The sequence below is a fragment of the Schistocerca piceifrons genome, chromosome 5, assembly GCF_021461385.2.
Source record: "Schistocerca piceifrons isolate TAMUIC-IGC-003096 chromosome 5, iqSchPice1.1, whole genome shotgun sequence".
Classification (NCBI taxonomy): domain Eukaryota; kingdom Metazoa; phylum Arthropoda; class Insecta; order Orthoptera; family Acrididae; genus Schistocerca; species Schistocerca piceifrons.
In genome coordinates, this window is record NC_060142.1 from 355,261,440 (window position 1) to 355,289,352 (window position 27,913).

Below are 27,913 nucleotides of genomic sequence, written 5' to 3' on the forward strand. Positions count from 1 at the left end.
ATCAATTAACACCAGTAGGATATAATTAAGTTTATTTTCATTAAACTTACTTTCATTATTTGATCTTCATAATAATTACAACTAACTTACAATGTTACTGGAGGTAGTGAGCACTTATTTAGTGGGTGGTGGTGCGGGCATCATCACTTATACACAATGATAATTTGTAAATTTGCATCTAATTTATTATTAACAGAAATTAAATAAATTAACCCTTTCGTGGTTGATGGGTCATATAAGTCCCACTAACTTTGAGCGCCAGTTCGAGTGTCGGGATATATGTTACCCAACTCTGCATGGTGCTGCCATCTAGGGACAACTGTACTGAACCTGAGAAAAAATCGGGACTGCACTGCAAAGGCAGGAGTGCTAGTTCTGCAAGCTTCACAGAAGAGCTTCTGTAAAGTTTGGATGGTAGGAGACGGGATACTGGCAGAAGTAACGCTGTGGGGATGGGGCGTGAGTCGTGCTTGGGTAGCTCAGTTGGTAGAGGACTTGCCCGCGAAAGGCAAAGGTCCTGAGTTCGAGTCTCGGTCCAGCACACAGTTTTAATCTGCCAGGAAGTTTCATATCAGCGCACACTCCGCTGCAGAGTGAAAATCTCATTCTGAGAACAAAAGTTGTTTGCACTGCTTGTGTTGTATCACTTTTTGCCACACCATGTTTTTCCAAGTTTCATGGAATGTAAAGTTTTGTAAGTATTTCTCATGTATCACGAAAACTGAAATGTAATGAATATTTTTTACACTGGCTCTACATGCATGTATAATTTGTAGTTATTTTATTCTCCACAAAATCCAGTTTCTGGCTAAAAAAAATAATATTACAAAATCAGTCAGTCAGCAGAAAAGGTATCTCGCGTTGGTTCTTGGGACATATGTGTCCCACTTCCTGTTGTGAAAAAATGGAGAACTTAAAAAATATTTTGGTGGTGAAAATACAATAATGGGACTGAAAAGAAAACGTTTTCACCATAATATTTTTAAAATCTGTAAAAAATGAATTTTGTCCATGAAAGGGTTAAAATTACTTATTTTCATTTGTTTACCCTGAAGTTACAGCGAGTCTTCCTTCAAGTGGAACAAATAATTTCGTGTTCGTATTTCTTGTGAGTTAATGAAGGTACAAAGCGAAGTAGTTCATCGAAACTTTCAACGTTCATTCTAAAATATTGAAAAAAATATCTTTCGACTTTGTTGAAGTTGTAAAACTTTTTACTCATGATTTTGTCACACCAAAGGGCGTGACCTCAGTATTCTTTCTTAAGACATTTTCTTTTACGTTCCCTCAGTTCCCAAATATCGACCCTCTTTCCACAAGCCTGGACGACAAATGACCCTCGCCGTTATTTATGTGACAAAAAAGTATCGACTATCGCAGTAAATGTAGATACTAGATTACGACTTTACGAGCTACATTGAAATATTGGTGTCCTCACTGTGCTCACTCGACACAGTCAGTGTTGTGTTTACGAGTGCGTCAGTGGCTAAGTGCGCGACTGAAGAAGCGTTGTGTGCTGTATGCTCGAGTAGCTGTTGCGCATGTGTCAAGTGGTTTGCTAAACGAAAAATTTTTACTTTTAAGAAATGAATCTCAGCGTTGGAAATATTATATCACTAGACTGGCACAGCTCGGCAGAAGGAGAGACAATGCTTCAACATTTTTACAACCCGCAAACCACGGGCAGGAAAACATTTGGTAATAATTTTCGTTACCGCACCTGTCTAGTGAATGAATCATACACGTATTCTTATTACAATGCTGTTTCCGAAGAGCTCGTCTGTAACTCTTAATTTAGAGTAATAGCTTGCGAATTGCGTTCTTGCTTGTAAATTATACGAAATCTTATTTTGTAAGTAGCGGTCAGGACTCGTATAACGGAGTGTTTTTTTAATCAAGATAATGGTATGCTCATGAATAAAAGAGGTAAAATGATTCTCAGTAAATTAATTAAAAATGAAATCAGACAAAAGTTTACACAAAGTGTCGTAAATAATTGCGTTGCCTTGGAATGGTAAAACCCATCCAAACACGATCTGCCACACAAACAGCCACTGTAGGCAAGCCAGGAAACTTGTAAAGCTTGCTAGACAGCCTGTAACCCCGAAACCAGCTGTAGAAACTTGACACTAATATCATACAGAGGAATTTTCACAGCCTTAAGAACAAACCATCCAGTAGAGTGACACCTGCAGCCAGTGTTTACCAATCCAAACTTACATTCAAATTAATTCAACAGAACTTTCAAAGTGTCGGAAATAAGCCCACTGAATTGGATATAACTGCAGGGATTGATAATCCTGATGGTTTTTGTTGTAAATGAACATTCATACTCAGATTAACTTATTAGTGTATGTCAGCCACTCTTCGTGATCTTCTGCTCCGCCTTCAGCAGAAAACTGAAATGTGGTGGTGGTGTAACTAACCTTTTAGTTACAAATAGTAACTAAACATAACAGATGTATGTACTTCCAGCATGGAGGGTATAATAGAGCAACAAGCAATTGACTATAAGTGGCTGAAAAGAGAACTTCATTATTACAGGATTTTACGTGCCTTGCTGTGGTAGCCTAGATATTTTCTTTGTTTTTCTTAATGACCTGCTTTTTGACACACATGAACACTGCAATAAAAATGGCTGTATTAACATAATACAAACTTAAGATATAAACATTGACTTGCTGTCTATTGACACTGGGTCGAAATAAGTAGTGATAATACTAGATCAATTTAACCTTATCCACTACAGGTGGTCTTGCATTGACAATGTGTATCATTTTGTGTGCAGTGCATCAGTTGTGGGGCTTGCCATTTCTGATCGTGATGCTGTACAGGTACTGATAGAAGCTGAAAATCTCCATCCCAGTAACAAAAACAGACAATACGTGACAAAAAGAACCATTCATGGTGACAGTCTTAAAAGATCTTGACAGTATGCTACAAAGTTTACTATGGTGTGAAAAGAACTGCATTACTTTCAGTGAATTTGCATCAGCTTTATATTATTGCTTCTATGTCTCATGTCAAGAAATGACCTTGCCAGTAAATAATGGCAAAAAATAATCAAAATAATGATTGCGTAAGTCGTGGAGTGTAAACGGAAAGAAAAGAAATCAGACGTTTCCAATGTGCAATGCTAGAGAATAGCAATAATAATAGTCTAAAGGTGGAATGTAAGAACTATCATGAGTATTACAAAGATCTGCCATTAGAATGAAACAGTAAATATGTACCCACATTGTTAGGGAACTCTACTAACACAAGCTTAACTGTTTGGAGAGTAATAAATAACTTTGTGAACTATAGGAACAAATTGACTTTTGATCTTACCATAAACAACAGAGTATTGTCAAAAGCCAATATTGGGTTGCATGTTGTTAATGAGTACTTTTCTTCTGTTGGAAAATCCATCAGTGAACATTTCAACAATCTCCTATATAGATACAAGGGCATCCTAGTCAAACAAAGGTTATATTTGGCAGCAACTACTAGCAAGGAATTAAAAAACATAGGTAAATAAAAAATCAGCAGGCTATGATGAATTGTTTATCGACACATTAAAAAGGTGCACATGTTATATATCTGATGCTGTGGCCACAGCAGCAAATTTGGTGTAACTGCATCACTACCTGGGTAGACTAAAGATAGCACAATTACCCCAATTAACAAGAAAGGTGATAAATTTAGAATTGAAAACTACAGCCCCATCTCAGTCTCATCTGCATTTTCTAAGGTAGTTTGAAAAGTTATGTTTACTAGAATTGTGAGAAGTGTTTTATTCATCTCATGGCGTACGTTTGCAATCCATTTGGTTTGCTTACAGGAGACATGTCGAAAATTTATCATACAGTTACAATGATTTTCACATTAACTGCCAATTTGTTTTTTTTAAATTTCCTGAGAAATTCTGTTTATTTGTGTAACAGATTTGAACCTGACATAACACATTTATCTACATAATACATTTTTCAAAAGTGTAGCAGCTTTTTTTCCCCTTCCAGAAAGCCCCAAATGGGGATCATGGCAGATGACATGGGAAAAAAAAGGAATAATTGGAAACAAATTTTATTTGTGATAATATTTTACAGTTCTGTTTATTTGTAATTATTTGAACATAAATAAAAGTAACATTTAATATGAACTCATTTTTTACATTTGTGTAAGTAAAAAACTTATTGATGCCACTGATCCATACACCCCTGTGGGCCTGGGGGCTAGAATAGGCCTGAGATATTCCTGCCTGTCGTAAGAGGCAACTAAAAGGAGTCTCACACACGTTTTGTCCTTTATGTGATGGTCCCATGTAGGGTTTGACCTCCATTTTTCAAAATTTTCCTGAAGAGCGAGCCAGTTGGAGAAGGGCGCTTTACATGGTGCATCATGTTCATCGTGCATTGAGATCTTTAGCCCACTTTCTCGTCAAGGCATTGCAGTCCCGCTCATCTTCCATCTCTTGGGCGAGGACACCTTCCTGGGTGTGTTTTCCTCGACCCACTATGCAGTGTCATTTTCTGTGCTGACGATGACCATGGAATTCTTTGCACCTCATATCCAGCCCGGTAGCCAGTCCTTTGTGGTAGGGCCGCCATGTACCCTGTTGGTTGTAGCCCCCTGACTACACAGGGATCACTCTGTGGATGCCTGCACTATTAACTCCCCATGTATGCCAAGGAGTAGGTGCCTGTCAGCCTGGGGCACCGGAACTCCTGGCAATGGCCATCATGCTAGGTGGCCTTTGCTGTGGCTGGGTGGCACCTGCGGGGAGGTCCCTTGGTTGAAGGGGGTGGCATCAGGGCGGATGACACGCCATGAAGCATAGTACATCATCTCTTGCTGGTGGTCTGCTGCCAGCAGTCTCTAAGTGGGCAAAGTCTAACTTCAGTGCTAAGAAATATGACCCCAAATTGTTTCCCTCCCTGGTCACACAATGGGAGGAAAGCCAGGCTAAGGATGGCAGTGAAGCTTATTTGCCCCAGTACCTCATAGGTACGAGAGTTGGGGAATCTTTCATGTCCATGAGGCCTTAGTTTTTTGTGGAGCATTTGGAGAACAAGTTTGGGGAAGTGGAGGGCTTGTCCAAAATGTGCTCTGGGTCAGTTTTGATAAAAACAGCATCCTCTGCCCAGTCATGGGCATTGCTCGCTTGTGACAACTGGGGGGATGTTTCTGTTACCATCACACCCCATAAGAGCTTAAATATGGTCCAGGGTATTATATTGCACAGGGACCTCCTTTTACAGCTTGAGGACGAGCTGCGCGCCAATTTAGAGCAGCGAGGTGTTCATTTCGTCCGGCGTGTCCATCGGGGTCCAAGGGATAATGAGGTTGTCACTGGTGCCTTCATCTTGGCCTTCGAGGATGACACATTGCCCAAGAAGGTCAAAGTGATAGTCTACGGCTGTGACATCAAGCCATATATACCTCCCCCAATGCAGTGCTTTAAGTGCTGGATCTTCAGCCATATGTCTTCCTGCTGTACTTCCAGCGTCACATGTCGAGATTGTGGACGTCCATCACATCCCAGTACTCCATGTGCCCTGCCTCCCATCTGCGTCAACTGCGGAGAGCATCATTCACCTTGCTCGCCAGAGTGTGGGGTTTTACAGAAAGAGAGGAAAGTCATGGCATATAAGACACTGGACCGACTGACCTACGCTGAGGCTAAGGGGAAATTTGAGTGCCTACATTCTGTGGCTATTTGCTCCTCTTTTGTAATTCCAGGCAATGAAATTGCTGACAGGTTGGCCAGACTGACTATGCGGAAACCGCTTATGGAGATCCGATTCTCTGCAACTGACCTACGTTCAGTACTACACCGCAAGGTTTTGTGGCTTTGGGAGACAAAATGGCATAACATCAGCATGCACAACAAACTGCGTGCCATTAAGGAGATGACGAATGTGTGGCAGACCTCCATGCGGGCCTCTTGCAGGGACACTATGGTTCTCTGCCAGCTCCACATTGGCCATGCTTGGGTGACACACGGCTACCTCCTGTGTCATGATGACCCACCTCAGTGTCGGTGCGGCACCCGGCTGACAGTGGCCCACATCGTGGTGAGCTCTCCTCCTTTGGCTGTCCTGCAACGGACTCTTCAGTTACCGGACTCGTTGCCATTAATTGTAGTTGACAATGCCCCATTGGCTAATTTAGTTTTACGTTTATATGTGATAGAGGGTTTTATTGTTCTATATAAGTTTTAGCGCATGTCCTTTGTTCCTTTGTGTTCTCCACTCTAATGCTTTTAGGGTGGATGTTTTGGTGTGTTGCAGAGTGGCTGGCTTTTCCTTTTTATTCTCGTTTTCAGCCAGCCGCGGTCATCTGTTCTCTTGTTTTTATCCCATTTACCTGTTTCTTGCTTCTCTCTGTGGTTTTCTTTTCATGGTTTGTCCATAGTAGTATTGGTTGTCCTTTTGTTGTTCTTCTGGTTCTTCCTTTCTCCTGTTAATGTGCTGTACGTCTCCCTCCCCCCCCCCCCCCCCCCCCCCCTTGTGCAATTATTTCACTGGCACTCTAAAAAGGATATATTGCTGTTAGCATGACAGTATAATACATAGGCATTCACAACTGCAGTATCAATTATGTTTGTGAATATGGGAAAATACCATTTCCTTCCACATATTTTATTCTATATTTATTTATATACCAGTCAAGTTTATCCATTCCACACATGAATTTATTGTAGAGATGTGTGCAGAGAGGCTGGGGTATTTTGATATCTTTTTTCTCCAATCTGGACCATCTATTTACTTTCTTCTGTGGATATATTCCTTGATGGTTTGACAAGACTCGGTCACATTTATTATCTTTCCAGACAGCACAGAATATTTTGTTTTTGACATCAAATCTGTAATCCATAGCTCCACAAGGTTCCTCTCTGAATTTATTATATGACTTGAGAGGGCATTTATTTATCCGGCTTGATCGAACTGTTCCTGTTGCTGCTACATTTTGGTCTGTTAAGGTTTTCATTGTTTCTGAAGAAGAGAAATTTGTTAACATCAAGTACTGATTTAAGTGTTAGGAAGTCATTTCTGAAAGTATTTGTATGGAGTGTAGCCATGAATGGAAGTGAAACATGGACGATAAATAGTTTAGACAAGAAGAGAATAGAAGCTTTCAAAATGTGGTGCTACAGAAGAATGCAGAAGATTAGATGGGTAGATCACATAACTAATGAGGAGGTATTAAATAGAATTGGGGAGGAGTTTGTGGCACAACTTGACTAGAAGAAGGGATCAGTTGGTAGGACATGTCATGAGGCATCAAGGGATCACCAATTTAGTACTGGAGGGCAGCATGGAGGGTAAAAATCATAGAGGGAGACCAAGATATGAGTACATTAAGCAGATTCAGAAGGATGTAGGCTGCAGTAGGTACTGGGAGATGAAGAAGCTTGCACAGGATAGAGTAGCATGGAGAGCTGCATCAAACCAGTCTCAGGACTGAAGACCACAACAACAACAACGTTTTCATTAGATCAGAACTAGTGAAAAATTATCTAAAAAGAAAATGTGGTTAGAGTGATTGTTCACCATAGATATTTTGCTTATTATAACTGATGCACCCAAACCTTGCATCTCATTGGCATCATTCCTTTTCCCAGTGTACAAATCTGTATGAAAGTAGTATCCTGTTTCTGCACCTGTTTGAACCCAAACCGTATGGGTTTATCGTGAACAAATTTTTTGAAATGATGATGCCTGTAATATCTGACCATCTGCTGATCAATGATTATATTTTTTGAAAAAACACCAAATTTCATATAATTTTTATCCATTTTGTCAATGAGGGGGCGTATCTTGAAATCTGCAATTGCCAAATTATTATCTGTCAGTTTAGAATTGTCACTGAAGCGCAAATTTTTCTTTATTTCTAAATGCCTGCTTCTGGAGAAACGTTTTCTGAAACTTCTGATGTTGAGTCTTCATCTTCGCACCAATACATTTGCTCCTGAGGCAAAGAATGGTAACCTGTAAGACGTAAAAAGCCTACAAATTTTCAAAGACAGTCTACTGAAAAAGTAAAAGTTTGATTGCTGATTTTCCTTTGAGAGAAGTTACGTGTTCCATAGCTCCGTTTATATTGTTGTTATGCCCAAATGTATTTTTGTAATCAGGCTGAACTTTTTACCAATCGGAAATTATTTTAACCATTTCAAAGTCGCACTTCTTTGACCGTGTGGGCCATGAAGTACTAGGGTCTTATTTGGCCAGAGGTTCTGTATAGGTATCGGCAACTGCAATTACACTTGAATGAATTTACAGCCTACGAGGAACATCGTTAGGATACGTGTCTTCCAAAATGTCGTCATCAAATTCTTCAGCATTGGAAACACGATCCACATTGTCAGGGGGAAGTCCTACTACAATATCGTATCACACCGTCATAATTATCTTCGGTGAGAAAGTTAGGATCATTTATCATACCTTCTACTTCAGCTAGTGTGAGGAACTTTCTGTTTCCTGTATGTAAAAAAAAAAAAATAAGATACCATGATTGTGATTGTATGAAAGTACTTCGTATTGGCCATGATCCCCAAATGGGTATCGCTTTAAAACATGTAATAAAACAATATTTACTAATAACAAATGAACAAAGAAACATTTGTGAGCTACTGTAACCTACAAATTTACAATATGATCACATCATTTGATGGAACAATAAAAATAATATAAAAATAACACAATTGAAAATCTATTATATTCATATTACATGACTTACCACATCCGATTTATGGTTTAGTCAACTTTACAAGAGGAAACCAAATGCAATATTTTGATTCTGCTCTGTCACTCACTTCAGTTAGACTGTTGTCAAATATTATAAGCTAATCAACATTAAAACAAAGACACTGCTGCCAACTGATGGGACAAAAACTATGGGGATCATGGCGGTTAATGGGTTAATAAGTAATAGCACTACAATATGTAATAACACTATAAGGATACTTCTTGGAATGTGTAACACATTGTATCCAGCTCAAATTTCCAGTTTGTCCTGCATGACTAGACTAAAGAGTAATGACGTTCTTGAGTCAACACAATCCAATATTTTAAAATCAGAATATAACTGCAATAGAGGACAAGGAGTGTGTTACTGGAGTGTTTTGTGACGTACAAAAACCATTTGATTGTGTTAATATCACAGTTTTACTTGATAAGTAGTAGAACCTGGGTATTAGAAGATTTGGCTGTGAGTTAATAAAAACATATATGAGCAACAGAAAATAAGTTGTTTTGCTTAAAACAAACAGTGGATCTTTCAAATCCAAAATTACTGATACCATATATAGTGCGCCTAAAGGTCCCATCTTGGGACCGCTTCTTTTCATGATTTACGTTAATGATACACGGTGCTGTTTTGCTAACTCTAAAAGAATATTGTATGCAGACTGTATATCAATTGTATGCAAACATAAAGCTATTGACAGTCTGGAGGTGCTGCGCAACAGTGTAACCAATCAAATAACCAAGTATTTCAATGAAAGGCATCTAAATGTAAGTACTTCGGAAACTCAAATAATGAATTTTAACATAGAGACAAATAGAATTTTATATGAATTTGAAATTATCCATGAGAAATGACATTGTGAAAAATGGACAAAATCCTTAGCAATCACATTTAGGACAATCTCAATTGGGACATGCATATAGATTCTTTAACCTGTAAACTGTCTGGAAACATTTTTGCCATAAATGTGGTTAGCAAATATTGGGCAAAAGCTAGGCATTGCCCTACCAAAAAGTCTCTCAGCCTTCCCTGCTAACAAATTAAAAGACCAGCTAAAAAGAATTTTAATGAAAATTAATTTTATTTCGTAGATGATTTCTTCATGAAAAGTGCTTTGTATATGTGTCAAACAAATAGTTTGACTTAATGCACAAGTGATGTAATAACAATACAAATATTTGTAACTCTGTTATTTCCATATTAACAAATGTAAAATTTATTATTACACACAGATCTTTAGTCTGTAATTTGTAAACTTGTGTACACAGAAGAATAATTTGTACAAGGTCCTGAAACTATTATTTCTAGGGATTGTACTTGATTGTACTATGTTGAATAAACATTGTTTGTTAGAACTGAAAGCAGTTGTAAGACCACCCTCATATCTATTCACTACTATTCTATTGTCAATATATTGTGATTCCTTAGCTCAATAAAATGCATTACTAATGTAACCTATAATGTGTAGTGAGGAAAATGATTTACTTAGTATTATTCCAACAGACCATTACACCACTTCAGTTCACCAACCATCAAATCTTATTGTGCCGTGTCCAGTTACATAATACACCTTTTGTACACCCCATGCATGTTTTGTACAAGAATGACTAGAGGACCAATAAATAAAAAGAAGAAAAACTGACCTTTTGTGACTTCCGTGCAGTAGAATGGAAGAGCTTGAGATAGTGCTGCAGCTAAACTTCATTCAGCAATATGAGTAAATTTGTCATCCTCCGCAAAGATAAGCACAAATGGCCACAGGTTTGTTCGACCTCTGGATGACTGTCACAGAGATGCTGAGAAACCCAAACTGAGAGATACCTGAAGACAACTACTGTCCCATGACACCCACTTACACAGTTTAAAGGACCTGTTTTAAGTAAGGAATGAGAAGATTGACTAATTAAATTGCTTACAGAGACATTAAGACAATCATTCTTCCCATGCTTCACATGTGAATAGACTAGGAAGAAGCCCTAAAAATGGTACAGTTGACCACACCATCTACCATGAACTTCACGGTGCTTAGCAGAATGTAGGTGTAGGTCTACCAGTCAGTTTTCTTGACAGTACAAAAACATTCATGTCAGCAACACACAGTTCCTATATACTCTACATAAAACCATCGACAATGTTTGAACTGCACTACTGGCCCAATGTATTACTCACAAAAATTGAGGCCTCACAAATGGTGGAATAAAAGGATGGCATCCTGTCAGCTTTTGTGATGATAATGACTGGTGGTTTGCAGAGTATGAATGTAGATTGGTCTTGGTCATTGGGGTATTGCTATAGGCCTATAACATTTTATTGAAAAGTTATTATAATCTTGTGAAGGTTTAATTAATTATAGTTTTATACTGGTAACTCTCAGGCATGATGATAGGTGCTATTGTGGAAACTGTACCTTTCTTCCCCTATGATGCAGCTTTTAGCAGTCTTCAGATGCTGGTATGACTAGAAAGAATTTCTATGACTAATCAATTTTTGATAGTAACTTGCTACAAGTGCAATATGGAAGAAATTGGCATCTAGACACATGGTAAAGAAAAATAAGGACCCAGCTGTGCAAGGCAGTAAATTCACCTACCTACAGGTACAGATACAGATAAGTGAAATGGGGCAAGTTGTTTGTGTCTGATTTGGCTGTCTTGGCTTTGGCTACCCATTGGTACATTTGTAACAAATTCCTTCTGTAGGTAGCGGTGTGTTAGCATACGAGTGCTGGTTCACATATTTTATGGAGCTGATAGCCTTATCTGTCCTGTGAAATTTGTTACCTGTACGTTTTCCAAGTGGCTTTATTAATGGTGAAGTCACAGTAGGCCAAGACAACTGAGAAAATCTCCGATTTCTTTGTACTCTCTGCCACGTCCTGTATCTAGATGGAGGACCACAATAATGGTTTTCTCACTGACCTAATCTTGTTGTTCACTTCACCTATCTTTAATTGTGAAACACATCTGACCAATGGAAGATTTCTAACACTAACAAAGAATCTTGTATATTCCTTGTTTCCTTATGCCAAGATCATATTTTATTGGAGCCAGCAATTATTATACTCATTCCATGAAACAACAGACATTTGATTCATTGCTTCTTGAGGAGGCTGACAATTCTGGAAAAAGACTGCCACAGTAACTACAAGAACACCATTGTTAGCTTTATCAGCTCATTTGGCAGTTCACTTTGTTTAACGTGTGTTAGTTGAAATCCAAAACAGACTTGCTTCAAAGCATTCTGAACAAAGACAAAGTTGAGGTGGCTAAATTCTTCCGACAAGCTCTCAGATTCTCAAATAGTTCACACACTATGAACAAGTGTCCATAATACTGTGCGACTCATTCAGATTGGTAGTCATAGCTTGTAGCCCTTAATTATGGGAGTATATTTGTTGGTGTGTAACACATTCCATGATCCAGCAACAGAAGCAGATTGTTAAACAAAAGAGCTGTCTGCCAGACAGAATAGCTAAGTTCACTCATATGCCAGAAGGCAGACAAGCTTTTCGGATGATTTCCATCTGATTTGTACTGTGCTCTTGGGTTAACACAAAAACTACAGAATATTATAACGTAAAATAATGTTGGCTGGACTAATGTGCATGCTACCGTTTTCAGAATTCCAATTACCCATGATGTGAATGGAAACCCCAGTTCCTCAATCATACTATAATCATTGGTGGAGACTTTAATCAACAAACAATTAATTGGGAAAATTACAGTTTTGTTAGTGTTTGGTGTAAGACATCCTGTGAAACTTTACTAAATGCCTTCTCTGAAAACTATGTAGAACAGATAGTTAGATACACCACTCATGATGGAAATATATTATATCTAATGACAACAAATAGACGTGATCACTTTGAGGACCTCCACATTGAAACTGGTATCATTGACCATTATGCGGTTGTGGCAGCAATGATTACCAAAATACAAAGGACAATTAAAACAAACAGGAATATATATATAGTTATAATAGAGGGAAACATTCCACGTAGGAAATATATATCTAAAAACAAAGATGATGTGACTTACCAAATGAAAGTGCTGGCAGGTCGACAGACACACAAACAAACACAAACATACACACAAAATTCAAGCTTTCGCAACAAACTGTTGCCTCATCAGGAAAGAGGGAAGGAGAGGGGAAGACGAAAGGAAGTGGGTTTTAAGGGAGAGGGTAAGGAGTCATTCCATTCCCGGGAGCGGAAAGACTTACCTTAGGGGGAAAAAAGGACAGGTATACACTCGCACACACGCACATATGTGTGGATGGATATGTGCGTGTGTGCGAGTGTATACCTGTCCTTTTTTCCCCCTAAGGTAAGTCTTTCCGCTCCCGGGAATGGAATGACTCCTTACCCTCTCCCTTAAAACCCACTTCCTTTCGTCTTCCCCTCTCCTTCCCTCTTTCCTGATGAGGCAACAGTTTGTTGCGAAAGCTTGAATTTTGTGTGTATGTTTGTGTTTGTTTGTGTGTCTATCGACCTGCCAGCGCTTTTGTTCGGTAAGTCACCTCATCTTTGTTTTTTTTTATATATATATATATATATATATATATATATATATATATATATATATATATATATATATATATATATATATATATATATTATTTTTTTTTATATTTTTTTTTTTTTTTGTTCAGTAAACTAGATAATAAATCAGTAGTGTCACATCTCGGTGAGGAACTTGAAACTTTCAGCACAAGGCAGGAGCATGTAGAGAAACTCAGGCTCAAGTTTAAAAGAATAGATAACCACACATTGGATAAATATGTACCTAGTAAAATGCTTCATAATGGGAGGGAATCTCCATGATTTACAGTCAATGTAAAGAAACTTATAAAGAAATATATATTCATTATTTAAAACATGAATGACACAGTTGCAGGCTTTCCCAAAACATCTAATATAACGAATGAAATTAAGAAAGAGAGGTTACTGCATAGCACGTGTAAAACAAAGTGTAGGGCCACAGGTAGAGAGATGCTGAATGAAATGCATTTGGCTGTCAAGAGAGCAATGCATGATGCCTTCAGTGACTACTGTAGCAGAGTATTGTCAAGTGATCTCTTTCACAGAATCCAAAGAAAATCTGGTTCTATGTAAAGACCATTAGTGGCAAAGTTAGTGTCCCGTCCCTCGTGAATGAGACAGGAGCTGAAACTGAGGTAGCAAAATGAAAGCTGAGATGCGTAACTCCATTTTCAAATGTTACTTTACAAATGAAACCCTAGGAGAATTATCCCAATGTACTCCCCGTACCACTGAAAAGGTGGCTGAAGTAAGTATTAGTGTCAGAGGTGTTAAGAACCAGCTGAAATCATTAAAATTGACCAAAGTTCTAGAGGCCGATGGAATCTGTCAGATTCTGCACTGAATTTGTGGCTGAGTTAGCTCCTCTTCTAACTATTATCCATCAAACAAAAAACTGTGCCCAGTTCTTGGAAAAAGGCGCAGGTCATGCCTGTTTACAAGAAAGGTACAAGAAGTGGTCCACAAAACTACCGCCCAGTATCCTTGACATCAGTTTGTTGTAGAATCTTAGAGCATATTCTGAGCTTAAGCATAACGAAGTATCTTGAACAGAATGACCTCCTCAGTGCCAACTAGTATTTATTTCGAAAACATCGATCATATGAACTTTTCTCAATGACATACTAAAAGCTTTGGATCAAGGCAGTGAGGTAGTTGCTGTAATTCTTGATGTCTGAAAAGCATTTGACACAGTGCCACTCCTACGCTTATTGTCAAATGTTCGATCACATGAGGAGTCAAGTGAAATTTGTGACTGGATTGGGGACTTTTTGTTGGGGTGGACACATCATGTTATCTTGGATGGAGAGTCATCATCAGAGGTAGAAGTAACTTCTGGTGTGCCCCAGAGAAGTGTGTTGTATATTAATGACTTTGCTGACAATATTAATAGCAAAATCAGGCTTTTTGCAGGTGATGCAGTTACCTATCTGAAAGAAGGTGCTAAACAGTCAGTCAGATCTTGATAAGATTTCACATTGAAGAAGAGATTGGCAGCTTGCCTTAAATGTTCAGAAATGTAAAGTTTTTCACTTCATAAAATGAAAAAAACGTAGTATGCTATGACTATAATATCAGTGAGTCGCTGTTGGAATCATCCAACTTGTACAAATACTTGTGTGTAATTTTGTAGGGATATGAAATGGAATGATCACACAAGTCCAGTTATGGGTAAAGCAGGTGGTAGACTTCGGTTTAAGTCAATCTACAAAGGAGACTGCTTACAAATCAATTGTGTGACCGGTTATAGAATATTGCCCAAGTCTGTGGAACTAGTACCAGATAGAAATAATGGGGGTATTGAATGTATACAGAGAAGGGCAGCACGAATGGTCGTCCGTGGGAGAGAGTCACAGAGGTACCGAAGGAACTGAACTGGAAAACTCTTGAAGGTAGACATAAACTATCCTGAGAAAGTTTGTTAACAAAGTTTCAAGAGTTGGCTTTGTATGATTTCCCTAAGAATATACTGAAACCCTCTATGTATCACTCACATGGGGATCTTGAAGATAAGATTAGAATTATTACTGCATGCACAGAGGCATTCAAATAATCATTCTTCCCATTCTCCATTCATGAATGGAACAGGGATACCCTAATAACTGGTACAATGGGACGTACCGTCTGCCATGCACCTCATGGTAGTTTGCAGAGTATAGATGTCGATGTAGATATACCCATAACTGCTTTTTAATAATTAGATAATTCTCATGCGGAAATAAATGTTTGGTTACTTTCCCCTTTAACTCATATATGTTTCTGGCTTACAATATTTTCTCATTTTCAGGAATTCTTGAACGTCCAAGCATAGCATCAAATGTTGAGGAGGTGTCATACAAACTATTTGTAACTGGCAAAAGTGGAATTGGGAAAACTGCAACAGTTGCTCGTTTGGCAGGAAGCAGATGTCGCGTACCTCATACCGAAACTCATGGCATACAGAAATCAAATATATTCTGGCCTGTTAAAATATGGGACAAAATCATATTGTTTAAACTACAAATTTGGGATGCAGGTGAAAATGCTATTAAGAAGTACGCACATATTTTTCCGGTATGTTGTTTATTGACTTTTTTATTATTGGAACTAAGATTTCAATGAACTGAATATTTAAGATTCATGTGTCAGTTGAAACTGCAGGAGAGTTTATGCCTGCTGAGCAGCAGACTTCTCTCTCTCTCTCTCTCTCTCTCTCTCTCTCTCTCTCTCTCTCTCTCTCTCTCTCTCTCTCACACACACACACACACACACACACACCCTCCCCGCCCCCCTTCTGCCCTCGGGTTAGATACCTTTATTCCTTCCATTATATGAAAGCAGAACATCACATTTTATTGTGGCCACAGTCTTGCCCACATAGCTAAGAATGAGAAAAATTATGGATTTGGAGAACAAATTGTTGCGACATCCACCTCCCCCTACAACAAAAAAAATTTGTGAGTCAAAAAGTTCTGAGTCCAGTGAAGAATTTATGGAAGTTGTATGTGGGCATTCTGCAGACTTCCAGAATTTCATTTCATGCATGGAAGATCGTGCTTGTATGGAGATAATGGAAAAAACTACGTACTGGATTGAATTTGACATAGGACTGATTGTGATGGATCAATCAGTAGAAATGAATATTAAATGTTCAGATGCTACCATTGCTATATATCGTGGATAAGTAATGTTAAGATCCCATGGTAATGGATATCTGTACCTCATCCAATAATATGAATATAGAAGCTGTAAAGCAGACTAAGGAACAACCTGTTGAAAAACTGACAGTAAAATACTATCCTGGATAAAGCACAAGTGTTTTAGAGCACACAGTTCATCGGGTGTTGCTGCAAATAGTGTTCCACAACCATATACATGGTCTAGTTGGCTGTACACTTATGTTAGTTTCATCTATTTTGGACATACGAATCTCATAACTGAACACACACGAATCTCATAACTGAACACTGGAGGACTGGAAATTATTTACCTTCTCAGATGAATCACAGTTCCTCTAACACTGCTTTGCTGATTGTTTCAGAATATGCCCTCTTCCAGGACTACACATGTTTAATGTACATGCCACAGACTAGACTGTCGAGTACAGACGACATGATATGGAAGCATTCACCCCTACTTTCCTGGGACTTGTAATGGGTTGAGAATGCTCTGTGAAAGCTGTTGGCATTTGACATGTGGGCGAGGCAGAACTGGTTGCTGGACTGAGACCAAGAGCAGCATTGTTATTGCCTCATACTTGATGTCTCCACATGAAATGTGACGTTCCCAGGAGGGTCATTGGTTTACACAGAAAGACCAATATATGAGGGGCGTTCAATAAGCAATGCAGTGCATTTGTTCCCCTAAAGGAGGTTTGTTGTATTTCCGATTCCAATACACCGTATTACTCCCCACTCTTTTAGTTGCAAAGCCCAAGTTTTCATCATAATTTCTGCTCATTGTGATGACCTTATGCCACATTTCTGGGAGGACCTGTATGCCCTAATCGATGTCAGAGCCAACATCATGCTGCATCAATAGCCTCCTCAACATCCACTTACTGCTTCGTTGGGCCAAACAGATGGAAGTCAGAAGGTGTGAGATCTGGCCTGTTGGGTAGATGAGGAAGTTTTGTGAGGTGCTCGCAGGTGTGCAGATTTGTGTGAAGTCTTGCATTGTGGAGGAGTAGTTCTTTTTCATTTTTGTGGCAATGAAAACAGTGAATTTTCATCAATTTGCTGAGGGTAACACAATACTTCAGAGTTGATCGTTGAACCATGAGGGAAGATGTCAAACAGAATAACCCCTTCAGAATCCCAGAAGAATGTCCCTATGACTTCCAGCTGAGGGTGCAGCTTTCAGCTTTTTCCTTGGAGGAGAGGTGGTGTGGTGTCACTCCATGGATTGCTGTTTAATTTCTGGTGTGAACTGATGAATCCATGTTTCATTGCCTATGTTGATGCTCGAAAAAAATTGTCACCATCAGCCTCATAATGTACAAGCAGTTCCGCACAGATGGTCCTTCGTTGCTCTTTATAGTCTTCTATTCAGCATTGTAGAACCCACTGGGTGCACATATTTTGAGGACTCCAACTGGTGGATGAGTGTGTCAGCTTTACCCACAGACATATCTAGTGGAGCAGCAAGGTGTTTTATTGTGAACCATTGATCAGCTCGAATGAGCATACCTGCATGTTCCAACATTGTAGGTGTCACAGCCGGCCAGTGCTATGGAGATCGGGGTTTGTGCAATGTTGTTGCTATGATGCAATGTTGTTGCTATGATGACAGATGCCTCGCCCAATGATTCATCATGCTTTTGTTCACTGCCAGGTCTCTGTAGACATTCTGGAAATGCCTGTGAATATCCCTGCTTGTGAAGCCCCTCCATTACAGATGTCAGTTTGAAGGGTACGTATAGCACCACCACGTATCGGAACTTCATGAAACTATAAGGGTTGAAGTGGGAATATTCAATGCTGTCCCACAGCAAATTATTTATTCCTTCAACCAAAATTGGGCGAGAAAAAAAGTGTTGCATTACTCATTGCACACCCTCACAGTATATAGAAATAGCAACACATCTCCTAGTCCCCCATGTACCAGCTGTAATTTATACCAAATACATTTGACAACTCAGTAAGTTCCCAAAGCAAAGCGTCCCAAGATGGAAATTGACCCATATGCAAATTCATATCTTGAGGCACATGTTATCCATTTTGTAGGCTATGTAAGGTATAAATATTCCCTGAATGCTGCTAGTTGGCGACCACATACAGGAGCTCAGGCGGGAATGGATAGTAGTGGATAGGTACAAATTTGTCTAATACAAATTCCCAAACTTAGGGCTGGCAGCAGTTCTAATCACTGCTAGGCACAATGGTGGAACATTGTTCATTCCAGAAAGAACAGCTTTTATGTTAGCTATGTGGCTCAAGTAGATGGCAGAAAACATTCCTGTGAATTCTTTGTTAAAAAGTGTTTGTATAGACAAAAAAGTTGTTAGTCACTTCTGGGGCTGGGGTACTGCAGTAGTATGAGACTTGGACACATAGCTCCTCAAAGACAGACTGAATCATACACTAATTTTGTATGGAGCATTCAAATGTAGAATATTTATCATTATTGACTATAATGTTGACACATAAATAGCTCAGGCTATCAGGGAAGCTTCAGTGTCAGAAATAGAAACACTCAAAAAGATCACCTTAGCACAAGTCAATGGGAACAAGATTGGCTACAGTTGAAAATTGACAGGTTGCACATCCGAGCAATGCTGTTACCCCTTCCAGTGAAAAAGCAGAGGTGTGAAAATTTTGCTGCTCTTATGGATATGATATATCTTAAATACACATTCAGTCCTTCTATAGCAGGAGCATCCACCGTGTGTGGAAGTTTATATGTGCAGAGTTTTGTACATCAGATGTATATTTTTTGGAACAGAAAGGTGAAACTGTTTTGTCAGTTATTCTCTTATCATGCCTAATATTGTGATAAAGGCAGTACAAGTTTAAAATTTTGCCTTGTGTCTAAATTCTCATATCTTTTCAAGGTGGCTGACTCATTCTTTTTGGTCAGTGGCCAGTTGTTCAGGAGTTTCATTATTTTATCTTAATAATATATTTCACTACTATTTCAGTGCTGCCAGTTTTAAGTATTGTATGCTAATCAGTGAGTATAATAAAGTAACCATAGGAGAGAGGGAATCACATATACCTTCATGGAGTATATGTATTGGCATGTGTAAGAGTCCCTATGTCTGTGAAGAAGATTCTACAAGATCTTTGGTAATCAACTTAATGCGATATCCGTAATATTTGCTTTCACAGAATTAAATGATTTTTTTGAGCTTAAACAATGGAAAATCCACGATGGAATGTAACAATATTATGAAAAGGATAGTTGCTACCCACCATATAGTGGAGATGCTGAGCCACAGGTGGACACAACAAAAAGACTGCCAGAAAGTGAGCTTATGGCCAACAAGGCCTTTATCAAAAATATACAACACACACACTCATGCAAATGCAACTCGCACTCACATGGCCACAGTTGTGGTGGTGTGCGCACGCGACTCTCTCTCTCTCTCTCTCTCTCTCTCTCTCTCTCTCTCTCTCTCTCTGTGTGTGTGTGTGTGTGTGTGTGTGTGTGTGTGTGTGTGTGTGTGTGTGTGTGTTTTTTCGTCTCATTTTGTTGGCCGAAATCTCATTTTTTGTGCCATCTGCGACTCAGCTTCTCTGCTGTATGGTGAGTAGCAACTATCCTGGTGAGTAGCAACTATCCTTTTCATATTATTGTTTTTTTTATTTTAGTTATCTTACCATAGAAGATTACTTCATAGGGCAGTACTGAGTGAAAGTATGCTACCAATCCACCTACAGGTAACACAATAATAGTTTTCTAAATGCAAAGTGGGCAGAACTAAGCTTTTTGGCTAACTGGTGAATTTGCTAATGCTACCTCAGTTTGTTATCCATCTGGATGCATAGGGAGCCTCATCATGTGTGTACCAGTTGATCTCTAGTTCCTGTACCTGTGTGTCTGTATGTGAGTCATATTTGTTTTTAAGATTAAAGACAGAGCTGTTTGCTTTGTTCTGGTTGTTAGCTGTTTCTCTATTATCCTGTCTGTCTGATATTAATGCATTTGGGTCCTTTATCGGCATACTAGTTATAACTGCCAAACATCACAGGTATATCATTTATGTAGAAAAAGCTCTCCGTCTTCAGGCCACAAGTGGCCCATCGGGACCATCCGACTGCCGTGTCATCCTCACTGAGGATGCGGACAGGAGGGGCGTGTGGTCAGCACACCGCACTCCCGGTCGTTATGGTGGTTTTCTTTGACCGGAGCCGCTACTATTCGGTCGAGTAGCTCCTCAGTTGGCCTCACGAGGCTGAGTGCACCCCAAAAAATGGCAACAGTGCATGGCAGCCTGGAGGGTCATCCATCCGAGTGCCAGCCACGCCCGACAGTGCTTAACTTCGGTGATCTGATGGGAACTGGGGGTACGGCAAGGCCATTGCCATCATTTATGTAGGCCATGTACTTAATCATGTATTTTTAACAGTGTTATTCCTGTGTAACCTTTTTTTTTTTTAATATTCTGCTTTTCTTCTAGTGTTAGCGTATGATTCCATACATGCAAAACCAGACCCATTTAACACCATATTATTCCATAGGCTCTGTGTTATAATTGTATGGTTCACACATTTGGAAGCCTTGGTGAGATCACAGAAAATGGTCATTTTTTGTTTTTATTTGGCTTCTCAAAAAGGTAATTCAATATTCTGTTCTATGCTGCCGCCTCAAAAAACGTTGACACCAGGAGAAGTGGAGAGATGGATGTATAATTAGATGTTTTAATCACTATTAAACTCCATAATTGCAAAACATAACATACCAAGCAATCAGTTACATACCTGGCCATTTTGATTAAGTTTTCTGCTGTTTCCCTAAATCACTTTATGTAAATTCATGGGTGTTTTCCCCAAACAGGCCATGGCCGATTTCTTTCCTGGTTATCACCAATTTGAAGGCATCACTGTAGTCATAATTATCTAAAATTTTATAAGATTTTAGACTTTTAACTTTTCTTTTTACTTAGCTGTCACTGACCCCAACAGGAATAAGAAACTGGTGGTATGTAATGAGCCAAGGAATACACTACTAAAGAGAAATTTTTTTTTGACACACTGCTTCTGTATGTTGTTCTAATTTCAAACTACAGAAGAAGCCTGATACAAAGCGGTTGTCTGAGGGTGTGCTTTACTCCCATGTTACAGCGTTAACTGCTGTTTATATAGAGTGACCCGTGTAATGACGAACTACAAATGGATAGTTAGGAAGAATACATAACGCAATATTATATATATATTGAACTATACTGTATTTAAATTTGAAGAACATTGGAAGTAAAACATTTCAGAAGCTTACAAAATAGGGCACAGTAATTAAACTTCATTTAAAAGTCATCCAATTACATGAGTTTCAATATGGCAAATTAAGTACACTGTCAAGTACAGCATGATACTTTACAACACTGCCTGCAAGCTACAGTACATCCTTGTTTTACAGCTTTAAAGCAGTCAGTTAGCTTTATTTGATGGGTCATTTCACACAGTGTCTTTAGTATGTATTGTTTAATGCTCATCAGATGCAAGAACTCAGTTTGGTTTGGTTCACTTTCTTGATGCATCCACATAATCGTTTTATTTATATTGTCCAGTATTTCACTGTACTGGAAACATCATTTATACTTTCTTCTTCAGCTTCACTACTCTTCATTTCGAACAGCATCAATAATGCCCTTGTCATGCTTTCCAAAATCAGTTTTTCATTATTGATGGCTACCCAGTGATACAAGTCCTCAAGATCAATATTACACTGTAAAACATCACATGCAGACTGGTGGTCACTGCTGTTGAAATTGTGTCACTACAGCATTCATCAGCTGTATTTTCTTCATTGGAACATCTGTTCCAGCTATTCCTAATTATGGCCGGACCATGCTTTGCCATGTGAGGCCCACTGCATACGCAACACTCTATAAAGATTTATAGATTTCGAGAAGAGTTTCATTTCCTCAGCTGAATTTATTATTGAAGTGAGCAGTTCGCTGTGATAATGACCCTTAAATGCTCATATGATGCCCTGGTCCAGCAGCTGAATTAATGCCGCCCTGTTTTTTTGGCAAAAACAAAGTTTTTATTCTTCCATCTTCTGATTGCAGCACATCAGGAGGTGGATGCACTGGACAGTGATCAAGGATTAGTAGTGCTTCTTATCTCTGTTTAAGTGACTATAGGTGCTTTCTCACTGATGGAAAAACTCTTCTTGGAATGACTTGGTGAAAATGTCATGTCATCCAATCATTCTTTGAATGCCTGTAAGTGAATTGTAATGATGGAATGTTTAAATGCTTCAAATATCTCAGTATTTTACTTTTACCTGTACAACAAGGCTTCAGCTTATGACAGCCTGATTTATTTGAGGCAAAGCAGAGATTTATTCTGTCTGTATTCATTTTAAAACCCATCTTATTTCCTGATTTTTTTCAATAGTTCCGGTTGGATGCAGTCAATAATAAAGTGCTATTTCTTGACAATTTTACACTTAATGATCATTTAAATTTTTATCTACCAATACTTTTTGCAGATTTCAGGAAACTATGAAGCATTGTCACAAGACCTTGCTTCTTCTTCAAGGGCAAATTGGCGAATTCCTTGGCAACATTTCCATCTTGAAAACCGTCAACAAGAAGCTATAAAATCTTCGTTGCCACATAAATCAGTGAAATTTGTCAGCTTGAGCTGCTTTAATAATTGGCCCAGAAAGTGGCACCCTCTCACTTCTTTTTATTAAAAACCACCTATAGAGGCATTCGACAAGTTCTCTGTCTTTCCCTAGGTTAGTCCTTTTTCTGCCCAGTCCCACATCACTTTCAACTACATTTAGAGAATTTCTAAGTTTATTCTCATCTTTCACCACATCCCTTGAATGTTCCTTCAGATACACCACACTTGCGTGATAGACTTGCTTTAGTTTCACCATACTTACACAGTCAATAATTTTTATTGTATTGCTCACAAAATATACTTCCTATTTTGTGATATTGTAACAAGCATACAGAAATCCAGGCAATGAATGAATAATTTATCCTCTTGATGTTTGTGCTCATTTTGATTATTTCCAAGCACTGTTGCATAGTCACTTTAATGTTAACCGTGAGATGTTTATTCAAAGTTTTTGTCCAGCGACAATCCTGATATGTTGATAAGACAAACCAAAGGTTGAACTTAATTAGTTCCATCTATTTTGGTTATTGTTTGGAGAGCTTGAAGTTGCAGCATAAATTATACTGCAGAAAGGTTACACGCTGTAATAATTCTTTTTTAGATTTATGAAATATACTTAGAGTGCAAAAATAATTTATAAGTGATATTTTATTTTGCAGGACATACTTGACATTGTGTGTATTAAAATCCACTGTGTGTTGGGTTTTAGCTGTACCAGTTATGATACACTGATCTGATAAGAAAGTGTTATGTGTACTCTGTTTTTAATAGTTCACCACAAATGAATTCCATATTCAACATATAGAAAAGTTGCAGCTTTATCCAGTTACAATATTCAGCTGTTGTTTACCTACCCTTGTGTACTTTACATGTATTGTAATAAGGCAATGGATATTGTTCGAGAGAAATGGGGCCCAAATCCCTCTGTGGCCACTCTGCTTTATGTTTTCCAAAGCCTGATTAAAATTGTTAGGGTGAATATGAAGATGAGTGCTTTGAAAAGGACCATGCCACTTTCCTTTTCTAGCCTTGGCCAATTTGAGCTTGCTTGTCATCTCTAATCCCCTAGTTGCCAACATTAAAGCCCTATCTTCCTTTCTTACTGCTTGACTGTTCACTGTAAAATTAAAGGCTTTTTATACATGTAATTACCCAGTTCTTAAAATGAATACACATTGGGAAAGTGTAATGTGGCAGTACATGGTGGTCAGAACCATCTTCTCACCTGCAGTCCAATAGAAACAATAACATTAATGTTTCCAATTTCCAGAGGGATACATAGGCACTCCAGGGCAATTGTAATCATCATTCCTTCTTCTCTCATAAAATGCCTTCCACATAAGTATTGTGATGATGAAACTTCCTGGCAGATTAAAACTGTGTGCTGGACCGAGACTCGAACTCTGGACCTTTGCCTTTCGCGGGCAGGTGCTCTACCAGATGAGCTACCCAAGCACGACTCACGCCCCGTCCTCACAGCTTTACTTCTGCCAGTACCTCATCTCCTACTTTCCAAACTTTACAGAAGCTCTCCTGCGAAACTGCAGAACTAGCACTCCTGAAAGAAAGGATATTGCAGAGACATAGCTTAGCCACAGCCTGGGGGATGTTTCCAGAATGAAATTTTCACTCTGCAGGTTAGTGTGTTCTGATATGAAACTTCCAGGCAGATTAAAACTGTGTGCCGGACCAAGACTCGACCTCGAACTCCGCAATATCCTTTCTTTCAGGAGTGCTAGTTCTGTAGGTTCGCAGGAGAGCTTCTGTAAAGTTTGGAAAGTAGGAGACGAGGTACTGGCAGAAGTAAAGCTGTGAGGACGGGGTGAGTCGTGTTGGGTAGCTCAGCTGGTAGAGCACTTGCCCACGAAAGGCAAAGGTCCCGAGTTCGAGTCTCGGTCCGGCACACGGTTTTAATCTGCCAGGAAGTTTCATATCAGTGCACACTCCGCTGCAGAGTGAAAATCTCATTCTATTGTGATGATGATATGTTTGCTTAGAAGTGTTTAGGTTCACACACTATGCAATTCTAGCCACTATTGTGGCGTTTCACACAAATGATATAAATAGAAATATAGTTTCTATTTTTTTAGTACACTGCTCATATTTGTACAATTATTACTTGGGATTCCACAGCCATATGCAGTCTCTCACAATCATCTTTTCTTAATTCATTGTGGATAACACACCCACTACTGGAGGTGAAAATATGTCAGAGTAGTTAATTGTGATACAAACATTCTCTCAGTATTCAGGTTACTTCCTATTACCTTTCAATCAGCCATTTCAGTTGCATTTTCAGTTTCTCTTCTTATTTAGCTCTTCATTTCTCTTAGCTGCCAGAAAATATATCTTCAGGTATGTCTGTGAAACCCAAGCATGCCTAGTTTGAAGCTCATTGCTTGCAAAAGGCAAGTGTTTACATTCGTCCTAAATGGGATTGTTGTTCAGGGAAAAGTTTGTAAGATGGAATAATTAAATGGCAGGTCTGCCTTTTAACATGAAGTAACCATGTTGTGTCATTGTGCAAAAGTGTAACATTGATGCTAGTATGCTCTGTCTAGTTGGTGAACTGTTACACCGGATTTGGCACTTGGAATTTCAGGCATGTAGGGATAAAGCAGATGCCATTATATACATTTTTTCCTTTACGGATCCAAACAGTTTGGCTGAGCTTCCACAGCAGATGGCCAGAACTGCTTCGCAGGAGGAAAATCCTACATGTATTGCAATTGGTACAAGGTTAGTGAACTAATTTTATTGTACACATAAGCAAATTGCACTTTTTGCTGTATTGTTTATAGACCAAGAATTGTATGAAAAGTTGTACAGTAACAGCATTTGTGGGTTGTGTTGTAGGTACAGTGTACAAGAAAGAGGTGAAACGTTAAGTACTGAAATAAAAGACTTTGAACAGAAGTGGCAAGTACCTGTACTTCGAATTGATAACAGATGGGCAGGTGATCGAGGTGAGGTTCATGAGGTTGCACCCATATTGAACATAATCTGTGAGAGGCTATGGGTCAGAGATCAAGAATATTTATTGAAACAGGGTCTTTCTAAATAGCAAAGATTTTTTTCAAATAAGCGTGGCTAGTGCATAAAAAAGTGAGAACAAAACTGTGCAGCTATTTTCTTCAAATCGCATATCATCAGTGAAGATAGTATCGTCAGTGGGTGTTGTGCCTTCAGAAAGCGTAAACTGAGTGGATTTCTGTTCACTGGAAGGTGCATGTTTGAACTTCTTCAGACTGCCAGGATAACTTCAACAAGTCTTTCAGCCTAGTTGTGCCATAATGCTCTTTCCTTTTTGATTTGATAATTAGTAATCTGATGTATCTGTCTATAATCTTCAACATTCTTCTGTAATGTGACGTTTCAAAAATTTGCATTCTCTTCTTGTCTGTATAGTTTATTGTGCATGTTTCACTTTCATATAAGCTGTGATTTATAAAAATACTTCCAGAAAAATATTTCTCTTCTTCATAGATGTCCTCTCTCTCTCTCCTTCTTTTTCTTTTTAAAAAAGCTAATTTCTTCACCTGAGCCACATTCCCTTACCATTGTTTTACTTTTTTTTTATGTTCATCTTATAAACTGGTTGTAAGACTCCCTCCATTCCCTTCAACTGATCTTTCAAGATGTTTGCCATCTCTGATAGAAATCCTAGTCAAAGCAAATCATAAAGCTTTGATTTCTTCTCTATGAAATTTAATTCCTTTTTCAGTTTTCATTTTGGTTTCCTTTACTGGTTGCTGTATGCACAGATTGAACTAAATGAGGGATAAGCTACAACACTGTTTCCTTCTCTTCTCAACTACTGCTGCCCTAAAATACCAATCTGCTTTTGTAACTGTAGTCTGATTTTTATGCAAGTTGTAGATAACCATTCACTTCCTGTATTGTATCCCTATAACTGCCAATTTTTACAGAATTTGCTCAACATTGTCAAAAGACTTTTCTAGATCTAAAATTACAGTATATAGAAATAGATTTTGTCTTTCTTCACCCTGTCTTCTAAGATAACTCTTTCATATTCCTGCATTTCTCCAGAACCTAAACTGATGTTCTTCATTTAACTATGACATACCACATTCATAGCTCAGTAATACTCACAACTGTCATTGCCTACCTTCTTTGACATTGAAATTATTATGTTCTTTATGTCCAATCTCATACGTCCTTCTCTCCAGGGTGAGAAGTTTTGGTTCTCCCAAGTCTTTTAATAATTCTGAAGGAATGTAGTTTACTTTGGGGCCTTGTTTAGCCTTAAGTGTGTCAGTACTCTTGTAAGATACTTCATGCAGTAATGCATCTTCAGTCACGTCCTCTTCCCTTTCCATGATACTGTCTTCTAGTTTCTTTCTTTTTTTATAACTCTTCTATTTATCCCTCTGTCTTGCAGCTTCCTCTCCTTTGCATAATTCTGGCTTGATATGCATACAGCTGCTTTATTCTCCAGAGGTTTCTTTAATTTCCCTGTATGCAGCAACTATCTTTCATTCAGTCACACATGCTTCTAAAACTTTACATCTCTGCTCTAGCCATTCCTCCTTCATTGCTTTGATCATCCTGTCAATCTCAATGTCAGGTAATTTCTTCTGGGTCGAGCCCCACAACCTCAGTAAATTTGAAGGAGGACATTATTCCACCAGGCTATGTTTTAAATTGTTTCATTTGCTATACTAGTATTGGGCACTGACCATTCTTGACTGCATGTGTAGTAACTGAAGCGGATTCATCATCCTCATTTCCTCAAAAAATCAGTGCTATGCATACTTGTGCACAGCACAGTCATCATCTTGTTACGTGTACTATAAATGACACTGTATACTCTTGTTCACGTAACTGACACATGTTAATGACT

The 27,913-nt window shown here is 38.6% G+C and overlaps 1 protein-coding gene across 3 annotated transcripts; it reads left to right on the plus strand.

Annotated features, from left to right (window-relative positions):
- The first annotated feature begins 1,465 nt into the window (after window positions 1–1,465).
- LOC124798058 (ciliogenesis and planar polarity effector 2-like) lies at window positions 1,466–27,810 on the plus strand. 3 transcript variants are annotated; one of them, XR_007016915.1, is made up of 5 exons: window positions 1,466–1,698; window positions 15,561–15,826; window positions 25,652–25,788; window positions 25,906–26,168; window positions 27,328–27,810. XR_007016915.1 is itself a non-coding variant. In XM_047261286.1 (4 exons), the coding sequence occupies exons 1-4, from the start codon at window positions 1,587–1,589 to the stop codon at window positions 26,111–26,113; spliced, it is 723 nt and encodes a 240-aa protein (XP_047117242.1). In that variant the 5' UTR covers window positions 1,466–1,586; the 3' UTR covers window positions 26,114–27,810. The 3 variants fall into 3 exon arrangements, 2 of the variants coding, with proteins under 2 accessions (XP_047117242.1, XP_047117243.1); XM_047261286.1 differs by having other exon boundaries at window positions 25,906–27,810; XM_047261287.1 differs by lacking the exon at window positions 27,328–27,810 and having other exon boundaries at window positions 25,611–25,788; window positions 25,906–26,083.
- The last annotated feature ends 103 nt before the right edge of the window (window positions 27,811–27,913 follow it).